This window comes from Ictidomys tridecemlineatus, chromosome 4 (assembly GCF_052094955.1).
Source record: "Ictidomys tridecemlineatus isolate mIctTri1 chromosome 4, mIctTri1.hap1, whole genome shotgun sequence".
NCBI classification, from domain to species: domain Eukaryota; kingdom Metazoa; phylum Chordata; class Mammalia; order Rodentia; family Sciuridae; genus Ictidomys; species Ictidomys tridecemlineatus.
Genome location: NC_135480.1, coordinates 200,890,691 through 200,904,560, shown reverse-complemented (window position 1 = coordinate 200,904,560; position 13,870 = coordinate 200,890,691). Strand labels below are relative to the sequence as shown.

Sequence of the window (13,870 nt, the reverse complement as noted above, 5' to 3'; positions counted from 1 at the left end):
TGAACTACTGGAAGAGGTCAGGGATGCTGCAAATAATCCTATAACATGCAGGTCAGGCAATCACAACAAAGAATTATCTGGCCCAAAATGTCAACAGTGCTGAGGTTAAAAAGACCTAGGTTAGAAGTACTAGAGGTACAGTTCAGTGACAATGTGCTTGCCTGGACTGTGCAAAGCCCTGAGTTCAATCCCCAGCACCAACAAAACAAAGCAAAAAACAACTCCAATTTAGAACAAGTGTAAAGAAAGAAAAGCTACTTCAAAACCCACGGCCCCACATATAAAACCAATGCTAGCATTCTGGTACTTCTTCCCAATTCTTTTTCTATGCATATAGGTTTTCTTACCCCTAACCTGGAAGGGCTCAAATATGCAGAGTTTTTAATGCTTTATTACTTTAATTATAAAATTCTATAAAATATTTTCCCTGTAATATTATATTCAAGGTATTTCTCTAAGTTATTTCATATTTTTTAAGAGCATCTTAAAAACATCTGCAGAAATTTTAATTAGTGGTTACTTAAAAATTCACTTAGTCATTCTGTTTTTCAATTATTGGTTACCATTTTCTGCCAATATAAATGTTATAAAGGCCATCTTTGTGCATAAGAATTCTCCTTCTCCACATATGGAATTATTTTCTCATGACAGATTTCTAGAAGTAGACTAACAAAACAAAATTTAGAATACAAACACTGCAAGTCTTAAGTACATATTGACAAATTATGCCCCAAAGTGCTATACCAATTGGTATTATGACCAGCAATGTGGAAAAATGCCAGTTTCAACCACACATGAGAGTGAAAACAATTTTTTAAAAAGTTATTCTCATTTCCCCTTCTTACCATGAGTTATTTCATCCATGTCTGGACTAGTGACAGAATCTTTACCCCCAAAATCAGAGCTACACTCAGATCTTAGGTCTTCAATCTTATTAGGAATATCCTCAGAGGTTGCACTTATACCTTTAAGAAAAAATAGTAAAAAATAAACAGCAAGAAGGACAAAATAGCCACACAAAAAATATTTATAAAGTTTAAAGAAATGTAAACATTCTCAATTTATATATGTCCCAGGTGTATACATGTGAGTTATTTAGAATTTATCCTTTATTGTACCATTGCTCAAATATACTTATCTTGCTTTATACAGCTTAATTAGAATTATCCTATGGTATCTAAATACTGTAGCAGAGGCTACCAAGAATGGAAACAGTTGTATAGGGATCATTTGCCAATTACTTCAACAGGCTCTAAAAGCCAAACGTTAAATTTTCAAAGATTAAAGGGGCCATAGAAATCACTTGGTTTCCTGGAAATTACTCAGCTCTCAAATAAAACATATCTCTTTGGCATCAATCTTATAAGGGGGGGGGAGATAACACCTTCTAATTCCTAGACCGACCTTAAAGCAAGACAGACATACCCGACACGACACTGAGGCCTGGTGTGCTGGGGCGGGAACTGACCTCCCTGACATCCGTATCATCAGATGTGCTGCCCAGTCCAGAACAGCTCTCCAGCTCTTGTAGACGCTCCTCCTGCTTTAGGTCCGGGGCCTCTAAGCAAAAAACAGAAGCCACATCAGTGAGTCTGTCAACATGCCACAATTTCAGCTTTTGTGACCTAGATAAACAAAGCTCACCAGGTATGAATGAAATCAGTATAAATAGCTTTCTAAGCACAGGCAAGTTAGCAAACTAGTTAGATTAAGTGTTAAAGAAGTTACAGTTGTGATTTCATCCCAATGTAAGTCAGTTTGTTGGGTTTCTAGATCACTATTATAAAGTATGCTCTTGGTTAATATGTAAAGTGGAAAAGAATATATGGAATAGCTTAGCAGTAAATCAACCAGCTCCTAAAAATGAACTTGTACTTAGATGGATACTTGATAGATGATGAGCTAATCCTACTGTCTTGCACTCATCTCCTAAAAAGGTTAGCATGTCTGAATGCTTTAGTATAGCATTATAAAACATATCAGGATCACTTTATCATTCTTACACCAAATAAATCAGACAGAATGTAATGCAGAAATAGTTACTTATATTTGCATTCTGTAATTGACATTTAGTTGAAGATAAAGATTTGTCTTCATTTTTTCAAAGAACCAACTTTTAGTTTTGTCAATTTTTTCAATTGTTTCTTTTGTTTCGATTTCATTAATTTCAGCTCTGATTTTAATTATTTCTTGCCTTCTATTTCTTTTGCTGTTGTTTTGCTCTTCTTTTTCTAGGATTTTGAGATGAAGTATGAGATCATTTGTTGGTTTTTTCTTTTTTTAAGGAATGAACTCCAAGCAATGAATTTTCCTCTTAGAACTGCTTTCAATGTGTCCCATAGATTTCGATATGTTGTGTCTGTGTTTTCATTTAACTCTAAGAATTTTTAATTTCCTCCTTGATGTCTTCTAAAACCCATTGATCATTCAGTAACCTATTGTTCATTCTCCAAGTGATGCATGATTTTTCCTTCCTTCTTTTATCACTGATTTTCAGTTTCATTCCATTATGATCAGATAAGATGCATGGTATTATCTCTACTCCTTTATATTGTCTAAGAGTTGCCCTGTGACATAATATATGATCTATTTTGAGAAGGATCCATGTGCTGCAGAGAAAAAAGCCATGATAATGAAGAGAAGAAGAGAGAGAACTCAAATTACTAGCATACGGGATGAAAAAGGCAATATCACAACAGACACTTCAGAAATACAGAAGATAATCAGAAATTATTTTGAATCCTTATACTCCAATAAAATAGAAGATAGTGAAGGCATCGATAAATTTCTTAAGTCATATAATCTGCCCAGATTGAGTCAGGAGGATATAGACAACCTAACAGACCAATATCAATTGAAGAAATAGAAGAAACTATCAAAAGATTACCATCTAAGAAAAGCCCAGGACCGGATGGGTATACAGCAGAGTTTTACAAAACCTTTAAAGAGGAACTAATACCAATACTTTTCAAGTTATTTCAGGAAATAGAAAAAGAGGGAAAATTTCCAAATTCATTCTACGAGGCCAACATCACCCTGATTCCTAAACCAGACAAAGATACTTCAAAGAAAGAAAACTAGAGACCAATATCTCTAATGAACCTAGATGCAAAAATCCTCAATAAAATTCTGGAGAATCGGATACAAAAACACATCAAAAAAATTGTGCACCATGATCAAGTAGGATTCATCCCTGGGATGCAAGGCTGGTTCAATATACGGAAATCAATAAATGTTATTCACCACATCAATAGACTTAAAAATAAGAACCATATGATCATCTCGATAGATGCGGAAAAAGCATTCAACAAAGTACAGCATCCCTTTATGTTCAAAACTCTAGAAAAACTAGGGATAACAGGAACAAACCTCAACATTGTAAAAGCAATCTACGCTAAGCCTCAGGCTAGCATCATTCTGAATGGAGAAAAATTGAAGGCATTCCCTCTAAAATCTGGAACAAGACAGGGATGCCCTCTCTCACGACTTCTGTTCAACATAGTTCTCGAAACACTGGCCAGAGCAATTAGACAGACGAAAGAAATTAAAGGCATAAAAATAGGAAAAGAAGAACTTAAATTATCACTATTTGTAGATGACATGATTCTATACCTAGCAGACCCAAAAGGGTCTACAAAGAAATTATTAGAGCTAATAAATGAATTCAGCAAAGTGGCAGGATATAAAATCAACATGCATAAATCAAAGGCATTCCTGTATATCAGCGACAAATCCTCTGAAATGGAAATGAGGACAACCACTCCATTCACAATATCCTCAAAAATAATAAAATACTTGGGAATCAACCTAACAAAAGAGGTGAAAGACTTATACAATGAAAACTATAGAACCCTAAAGAGAGAAATTGAAGAAGATCTTAGAAGATGGAAAAATATACCCTGTTCATGGATAGGCAGAACTAACATCATCAAAATGGCGATATTACCAAAAGTTCTCTATAGGTTTAATGCAATGTCAATCAAAATCCCAATGGCATTTCTTGTAGAAATAGATAAAGCAATCATGAAATACATATGGAAAAATAAAAGACTCAGAATAGCAAAAACAATGCTAAGCAGGAAGTGTGAATCAAGTGGTATAGCGATACCAGACTTCAAACTATACTACAGAGCAATAGTAACAAAAACAGCATGGTACTGGTACGAAAACAGGCGGGTGGACCAATGGTACAGAATAGAGGACACAGAAACCAACCCACAAAACTACAACTTTCTTATATTTGATAAAGGGGCTAAAAGCATGCAATGGAGGAAGGATAGCATCTTCAACAAATGGTGCTGGGAAAACTGGAAATCCATATGCAACAAAATGAAACTGAATCCCTTTCTCTCCCCATGCACAAAAGTTAACTCAAAATGGATCAAGGAGCTTGATATCAAGTCAGAGACACGGCATCTGATAGAAGAAAAAGTAGGCTATGACCTACATACTGTGGGGTCGGGCTCCAAATTCCTCAACAGGACACCCATAGCACAAGAATTAAAAACAAGAATCAACAAATGGGACTTACTCAAACTAAAAAGTTTTTTCTCAGCAAAAGAAACAATAAGAGAGGTAAATAGGGAGCCTACATCATGGGAACAAATCTTTACTCCTCACACTTCAGATAGAGCCCTAATATCCAGAGTATATAAAGAACTCAAAAAATTAGACAATAAGATAACAAATAACCCAATCAACAAATGGGCCAAGGACCTGAACAGACACTTCTCAGAAGAGGACATACAATCAATCAACAAGTACATGGAAAAATGCTCACCATCTCTAGCAGTCAGAGAAATGCAAATCAAAACCACCCTAAGATACCATCTCACCCCAGTAAGATTGGCAGCCATTATGAAGTCAAACAACAACAAGTGCTGGCGAGGATGTGGGGAAAAGGGTACACTTGCACATTGTTGGTGGGACTGCAAATTGGTGCAGCCAATTTGGAAAGCAGTATGGAGATTTCTTGGAAAGCTGGGAATGGAACCACCATTTGACCCAGCTATTCCCCTTCTTGGGCTATTCCCTAAAGACCTAAAAAGAGCATGCTACAGAGACACTGCTACATCGATGTTCATAGCAGCACAACTCACAATAGCAAGACTGTGGAAGCAACCTAGATGCCCTTCAATAGACGAATGGATAAAAAAAAATGTGGCATTTATACACAATGGAGTATTACTCTGCATTAAAAAATGACAAAATCATAGAATTTGGAGGGAAATGGATGGCATTAGAGCAGATTATGCTAAGTGAAGCTAGCCAAGCCCTAAAAAACAAATGCCAAATGTCTTCTTTGATATAAGGAGAGTAACTAAGAACAGACTAGGGAAGAAGAGCACGAGAAGAAGACTAACATTAAACAAGGATGAGAGGTGGGAGGGAAAGAGAGAGAGAAGGGAAATTGTATGGAAATGGAAGGAGACCCACAGGGTTATACAAAATTACATACAAGAGGAAGTGAGGGGAAAGGGAAAAATAATACAAGGGGGAGGAATGAATTACAGTAGAGGGGGTAGAGAGAGAAGAGGGGAGGGGAGGGGAGGGGAGGGGGGATAGTAGAGGATAGGAAAGGCAGCAGAATACAACAGACTTGAGTATGTCAATATGTAAATCAATGGAAGTATAACTGATGTGATTCTGCAATCTGTATATGGGGTAAAAATGGGAGTTCATAACCCACTTGAATCAGAGTGTGAAATATGATATATCAAGAACTATGTAATGTTTTGAACAACCAACTAAATAAATAAATAAATAAATAAATAAATAAATAAATAAATAAAAAGATTTGTCTTCATAATCAGAAAAAAGTAAGACTGTAATAGATACATAAGAAAAAAGAAAAGTACAAAATACTTTATATATATTTATAAAAAACCCTAAACAGAAGAATGAATTCTTAGGAGCACAGTGCCTCGACTTTAATTTATGTATTTTAAACATACATTAAACATCTTTTAAAGGGTAAAATGTTCCCCTAAGATAAACCTAGGCATGCTCACCAGGAAGTCAACCACTCAGGACCTGAACTATGTTGATACTCTTACCTTGGGATAAGTTGGTGGGAGACACTAAACTCTGTGACCCATTTAGAACCCTAATGAGTTACAAACAATTGCTTCCAAAATAATTGAACACAGTCAGAAAGCACCTTTCATCTTAGTCTGTACTATCCAACAATGTGTCTTTTCTTTTTTAAAAAAATATTTTATTTTAGTTGTAGTTGGACACAATACCTTTATTTTTATTTATTTATTTATTTTTATGCGGTGCTGAGGATCAAACCCAGGACCTTGCATGTGCTAAGCAAGCGCTCTACCACTGAGCCCCAGCCCCAACCCCATGTCTTTCTTTCTTTTTTTTCCAGCTTACTACAGTGTCTTTATTTATTTACTTTGTTTTAAATAAATGACAGTGGAATGCATTACAATTTATATTACACATACAGAGCACAATTTCCATGTCTTTTCTTAATGGGAGGAAAAAAACTCTAATTTTCCATTTGAAATTCTTAGCAACGTGATTACTTGTCAAGTGCATATTTGACATAATATATCTAACATAGAAATTTGGAAACCTTACATTTAAAACTTCTGTGCAAATGAAAAAGCAGACAATGATAGCATACTAACCTGAGTCACTTGGTAGTACCTCTACGCTCCAAGCTTCGCTTGTTGTCTCTGAGATGGTAGAACCAGTGCAGGGGTCAAGAAGTACTGACCCTGAACCTGGGAGGCACAGCAAACTGCCTAACATGTTCTCTGCGGCTGCACCTGCGTGATCAGTAGGAAGCAAAGTATGAAGAGAGATCTGACAAGAGGCAGTGATGCTGGGGGAAGGAAAAATATTAAGCAAGCAAACTTTGTTTTCTACCCACAAAAAAGAAGCCAAGATGAGAGTGATTTCAGTTGGGCCTACTACTAACAACACGAAATTCCTACTCTATTCACAACGGCACAAACTCCTGTTCATCAGGTTCCTCCTGCTCAGCCTTGATCCTCCAAAGAGAAAACAAACTTGTATTTCAGCAAATTTTATGTGTGTCCTAAAGTGCTTTCTAAAATTTATAGTCCTACAGGGATTACAAACACTCAAACAAATAGATTTAACCACAGAAAGTTATACTGGCCCAATATGTTTTCTTCTGGCACACTAGTCACATATTCAGAGCAAAAAAAATATATTTGCAGAAAAATACACAGCTCCTTTATACTACTCACTCAACTGCAAATATAGCTTATTGCTCAAATACAGCTTACTGCCAAGAATAATACTACTTTGGCATCTGGAACAAAGTAGTGCAAAACCAATTAAAAAAATCTATTTACACTATTTAGGAATACAAATAGAATTAAATATTATTGTATGCCTGTGTTAAAAATACTCAAGAAGAGAATGCACCGTACTTTTGATTAAACCTAGTAAAATAATGATTCTATTCCCTACATGAAAATATTTTGAAAGCAAGTGCATGTATATAATCTCAGCTACTTGGGAGGCTGAGGCAGGAGGACCACAAGTTCACCAACCTGGGCAACTTAGCAAGACCCTGTCTCAAAATAAAAATCAAAAGGGCTAGGATGGAGCTCAGGTGTAGAACTCTTGCCTAGCATGATCAAGCACTGGATTCCATTCCCAATAATGAGGGGAAAAAGAAAAGAAGAAGTTACAAGTGAAGTTATGTTTTAAAGATAAATCACAAAAGAACTGCAAATAATGGGGGGCCAGGAGATTAAATGCAGAAAGGAAAAACACTACCTATATTTAGATAAAGAAAATAGTAGCCAAACATCTCGTTCCATATAGTTAACCAGTTTCCCAGTTAGTGCTAACACATCTGTGTTAACACTCTAATCCATGAAGGGTGGGTGAATCTGAATAACTCAGTAGTAATCTTCCAGAGACACCGAATAGCAGTTACCTGCAATTTCTTGCAAGCGATCTTCATCGATGTTAGGGTCAAAGTCACTTCCCAAGACATCTGTACTCCAGGTCTCACTCACTGTTTCTGATATGTCCCTATCATCTGTTAGTCCCATCATGTCACGAATCTCAAACTTCCTTAGCTTATCATCAAGATTATCTTGTGTCGTAGCTAACGAAAACAGAATTAAGCACTTTGACAATGGAAGCACAGCTATGATTTTTTAATTAACATTTTAATCAACTTTAAAGAACTTTATATATTTGAATTTGAAGTTACATATTTTATCATTATTAGGCATGTATTACCATACAATTCTACACCTAATTGGGCCAGTCTGTTTCCCACTGACCAACTTAGTTAAGATTAGCAGAGCTCCCTGCCACCACCACTGATGACTATAGATGTCTGAGTGAGCCCAATGCAAGTGAGAAAAACCAACCAGCTGACCCAGATCTAAGAGCAAAAATATATGTTTTGAGGGGCTGGGGATATGGCTCAAGCGGTAACGAGCTCGCCTGGCATGCATGCGGCCCAGGTTCGATCCTCAGCACCACATAAAAAGATGTTGTGTCCGCCGAAAACTAAATAAATAAATATTAAAAAAATATATATATATATATGTTTTGAGGTGGTTTACTGTGCAAGATTAGTGTAGTAATAATTAGCTGATAAATACACACTAAAAATGTTTTTCACTTGACTTGGATAATTGCTATTTACTTTCTAGAGTTTTCATTCCTACCCAGACCAATTTTCCTCAATTCACATTTTTTTCTTTGTTTTTGTTTTTGGTGCTAGAGATTTGGACTGAACCTATGGCCTTATGTCAACTCACTTCTTAGAATTTCACAAAATGTAAACTGCCAACTGCCTACATCTAGATCACCCAGAAGGCTTGTTAAAGAGATAATGTTCATTCAGCTTGTCATAAGCTAATATTATTTTAAGTTTTTCTGTTATTTGCAGCAAATTTAATCTTAATTGATACATTGATGAACTGATCCTATAAAACACAGCAATGCTTCTACTCAAGCCACACAGTCAAATGGCAACATTCTTTTCTTTTCTAAACATAGACTAAACCGGGGCTGGGGCTGTAGTTCAGTGGCAGAGTGCTTGCCTAGCTCATGTGAGGCATTGGGTTTGATCTTCAGCACCACATAAAAATAAGTAAAATAAAGGTACTATGTCCATCTGCAACTACAAAAGATTTTTTAAAAAATGAACTGAAGCAGGATTTCTAGAAGTAAAGCTTGGGAAATAAAAACTTTTAAATGTACACTAAAGTCTAAGAATCAATGCCTCCAGACTACTTCAGGGTATGTGCCCTAAACTAGAAATCTTACAATGAACAAATCCAAAAAATGTTTCAAATTAATCTTCCCTAAAGCACTAGAATATATCCCCCACAACCCCTCATCTTCATTAAACCAAAAACTTTCAATGTTTTTAAGTTTCAATTCAGGTATAGACTTCCTTCTCTCCATATCTCTCAATGGGGATCTGCCCATTTTTAAATCTTTACCTCCTCACTCATTGCTCTACTTAACACCTGAGTAAGCACTATGGCTTCACTTCTTTTAATTGTTTGTATACTGGTACTCTTTCCTACTCCTACCCACTGTCACTGGCCTTTAGGCTAGTGTGTTCTTCCAATGTTTTTATCTATACCTCAATGACCAAAACAGTCTTCCCATATGTTCAATCATTTGTGTACCATTCTTGCCCTATTCTAAATTCCTTGAGCCCTGAGTATTTATTGTCATGTCCCTTAAGTATGACAGAATTGAGATAATATAACTGAATTAAAAATAATTCCTACTGGTGTATGTAATTTGAACCTAAACAATTCACTTAACAATTTAAACTTTTTTTTTTTAAAGAGAGAGTGAGAGAAGGTGAGAGAGAGAGAGAGAGAGAGAGAGAGAGAGAGAGAGAGAAAGAGAGAGAGAACTTTAATATTTATTCTTTAGTTTTCGGCAGACACAGCATCTTTGTTTGTATGTGGTGCTGAGGATCGAACCTGGACCGCACGCATGCCAGGCGAGCGCATTACCGCTTGAGCCACATCCGCAGCCCTTTAAACATTTTTTTAACCTTTATTTTGTTTAGTTTTTTTATGTGGTACTAGGGATTGAACCTAGCGCCTCACTTATACTAGGCAAGTGCTCTACAACCGAGCTACAACCCCAGCCTGACAATTTAAACATATTTTTATAAGAAATAAAGGAGGGCTGGGGATGTGGCTCAAGCGGTAGTGCGCTCGTCTGGCATGCGTGCGGCCCAGGTTCGATCCTCAGCACCACATACAAACAAAGATGTTATGTCCGCCGATAACTACAAAATAAATATTAAAAAATTCTCTCTCTCTCTCTCCCTCTCTCAATCTCTCTTTAAAAAAATAAAAAATAAAGAAATACGAATAAATACAAGTTTAACAGTCATTATGTAATGAAATTTACTCTCTTAGTGAACACAGGCAACTTCTATGCAAACATATTGCTCACCTTGCAATCAGGTGAATTATTTTCCACTTGAACAACTGTGTTCAACTTCACCTTACCTTGTTCATGTTCTAACAGCTGTAGAGCTTCAACTCCATTACTCCCAGAAGGTCCTGCTCCAAGTTCTGATACAGACTCTCCTTCCAGGTCTAGAGAGGACACTGAATTGGACCGATTTGAAGGACCTAGAGAAATGTTTACCCTATGAGCAATCTTTAAAACATTCATGAGTCTCCATGCAATTTTCATGCCTTGATAACAGATTAAATACTAAAGTGTTCTTAAAAATATACATGCTCTTTGAGAGAGCAATTCTGCATCTAGGAATTCATCCTAAGGAACTAATCAAAAATTAAGCAGGGTGTGGTGCAAGCCTCTAATCACAATGACTTGGGTGACTGAGGCAAGAGTATCACAAGTTCAAGGCCAGCCTTAGCAACTCTGCAAGACCCTCAGTAATTTAGCAAGACCCAGGGATGTGGCTCAGTGGTAAAGCACCCCTGGATTCAATCTCTAATCCCTCCCACCCCCCAAAAACAATAATCTAAGATGGCTTGTTGCAGAACTTATAATGTCTAAAAAGTAGAATCAATCCACTCATTTACTAAGAATGCTGAAATAAATTATCATATGCCCATTTGAAGTTAGAGAAAAAAGCTATTTGAAATCATGTTATTCAAGAATGTAGAATTACAAAAGGAAATGTTAATGCTATATTATTAAACAAAAAAGGTTATGAACTATCATTTTCTTGCTACAAATAAGCCAAAGTGCTAACTAATATTAACAGAATGGTAAGATTATGATGATTAGATCTCTTTTCTAAAATGAATATGTTATTGAAGCTGAGGTTGTGGCTTAGTGGTAGAGCACTTGCCTGGCATGTGTGAAATACTGGGTTTGATGCTCAGCACCACATAAAAATAAATGAATGAATACAATTAAAGTCCATCAACATTTTTTAAAAAGATATTAAAAATAAATAAGTAAATTGAATATGTTTTATATTACTTTTGAAAAGTTAGAAAAAAAGGAGAAATAATTACTATTACTTCTTTAAAGTTTATTTATTTATTTTAATTGTTGATGAACCTTTTTTTTTTTTATTTATATGTGGTGTTAAGAATCAAACCCAGTGCCTCATACATTCAAGGCAAGCGCTCTACCACTGGGTCACAACTCCAGCCCTATATTTACTTTTATTTTTTTTTTTAATACTTTTAGTTGCCAATGGACACAATACCTTTATTTTGCTTATTTATTTTTATGTGTTGCTAAGGATCGAACCCAGTGCCTCACACATTCTAGGCAAGTACTCTACCACTTAGCTACAACTCTATCCCCCTACATTTATTCTTAAATGTTAGCAAACTTGAGCTTCTTTTCATTAAAAAAGAAAATTTGTCCCAATATGTAGAATGACATATTCTCACTTAACAATCATAGCTTTTAATTTTCTTTTTTAATTCCTATTTCCATTGTTTCCTACTTTATGAAGGTGTGTGTGAACAGAGGAATGCAGAACATTAAAAGTATATACAACATCCTGAAATACTAGTTAGTCCATTTCTCCCCATGTGTACATGCATTATATCCTTCTAAAGGAGCGCTATAAGCTTTGGTATATATTTATACTGAGAAACAAAACTTGCTATTATTCTATTTAAGTCTAAATAAAGACTTATATCTTCTTCATTTTATATGACCAACAGCCTCTTGCAATCTTGATTTTATTCAGGATACAATCTTTACAGCCAACTGTTCAAGCTCATTAGAGGAAAATTTCATTACTCTCCTCAGTGAGAGGCACAGATGGTATATTATAATTTATAAGGCTCCTTTAAAGAACACAAAACAAAGTAATACTTGAATCACACAACTCCTTGAATAAAGTAACCCTTCACCTTCAGATATGCCTTCCAGATTATCACTGCAGAGGGAAAAGCGCAAGGTTTTATCAGGTTTACCGTGGAGTTTGTTTTCATCAACAGGGACATCTCCTTGTCCTCCATCGGAAAGCTGCATGTTTAGGACCTGAAAAACAAAACATCAACTTAGGTTTATTACAAATTAAAGACTGCTAATAAAATAAACCACAGCAAATTCATATTTCAGTTCTTCTTAAATCACCATTTTTAACTAAAACTCATTTATAATGTCTATTGAGCTTTTAAAAGAGTATTTTTGGGATGGGATGTACCAGGGATTGAACTCAGGGGCACTCAACCACTGAGCCACATCCCTAGTCCTATTTTGTATTTTATTTAGAGACAGGGTCTCACTGAGTTTCTAAGTGCCTCATTTTTTTCTGGGCTGGCTTTGAACTTTTGATCCTCCTATCTCAGCCTCCCAAGCCACTGAGATTACAGGCATGCACCACTGTACACCAGCTCTACAAGCTTTTAAATCCCATGTACAAAAAGTCTATCAGTTGAGGGCTAGCCTTGCTAGCATGCATGAGACACTTAGCACCATATATATATATAACAAATAAAATAAAGGTATTAAAAATATAATAACATTTTTTTTTAAAGTCTATCAGTTGAAACAATGGAAGCTATGCCTTTCCATTACTCCACTAGTGCCACAGACTGAACAATGAGACACAGGATGAACAGTAAGTAAGACTATAGATCAGAAAGCTTCAGTCTTTCTTTGTCTGTGTCATGTCATGTGTGACCACAGAGGTCCATTCTGTTAGCTTAGTGGTCAGCAAGTGATTTGGCAGATATAACACCTGGAATACAAAACAAAAACAACTGAAAACCTTCCCAAGTCACTGCAAACTGGCTCTGATTGGGTGCTTCTTCCACCCTTAACCAGACAGTCTGCAAATATATCTTACCCTTCACCATCTGCTGGTAGTCTTCTATAGTCTTTCACAAGTGTATTTATAGCCTTTCAGTCCCTGGATCATGAGAGTTTTTCAATGCCCTATATCTCATATTATCTCTTTCCCTGACCTTTTACTTCAGCTTTTTCATCTGTCTGCTGCTTTTGAAGCTTTTTTTCTTTTCTGGTGATGGTGATAGGGATTGAACCAAACGCCTCATACATTGTTAAGTATACACTTTACAACTGAGCTACATCCTCAGACTCTCCATGCTTTTGATAAATGCCAACTGTGAAAGTGCTACAGCTCTGGGGAACATCAGAGGTAGGAGAAACAAAAGCAAGCCCTTGAGCTGATCACTGAAGGATCCACCAGACAGATAAAACTCACAACGATGATTCTTTGAAAATAAGGTCCATATTGCTCTCTTAGACACTAAAAAACTGCACAAGAATGAACACAAGCTGCTCTCTTCAAGCCAGCCACTGAATTGGGGATGGGGATGGTAATTGGGTGAGGTAAAATGTCACAGAGGTCTCTTATAAAACAATTTTTTTTCTTAAGCATTCCACTGTCGTTATAAGTCCCCCGACCAAA

General features: G+C 36.1%; 1 protein-coding gene across 8 annotated transcripts in view; it reads right to left on the bottom strand.

The window, feature by feature from the left end:
- Positions 1-13,870, bottom strand: part of Gapvd1 (GTPase activating protein and VPS9 domains 1) — a 90,064-nt gene that overhangs the window by 29,697 nt on the left and 46,497 nt on the right. For 5 of the 8 annotated variants that reach the window (XM_078048215.1, XM_078048211.1, XM_078048217.1 and 2 more), the window contains 6 exons: positions 12,345-12,474; positions 10,500-10,625; positions 7,931-8,104; positions 6,642-6,782; positions 1,426-1,560; positions 846-965 (listed from right to left, as the gene is read on the bottom strand). In XM_078048215.1, coding sequence (XP_077904341.1) covers positions 846-965; positions 1,426-1,560; positions 6,642-6,782; positions 7,931-8,104; positions 10,500-10,625; positions 12,345-12,474 — 826 coding nt within the window. The remainder of the gene's footprint in view (positions 1-845; positions 966-1,425; positions 1,561-6,641; positions 6,783-7,930; positions 8,105-10,499; positions 10,626-12,344; positions 12,475-13,870) is intronic. The other 3 variants (XM_078048213.1, XM_078048218.1, XM_078048216.1) reach the window with 1 other exon arrangement.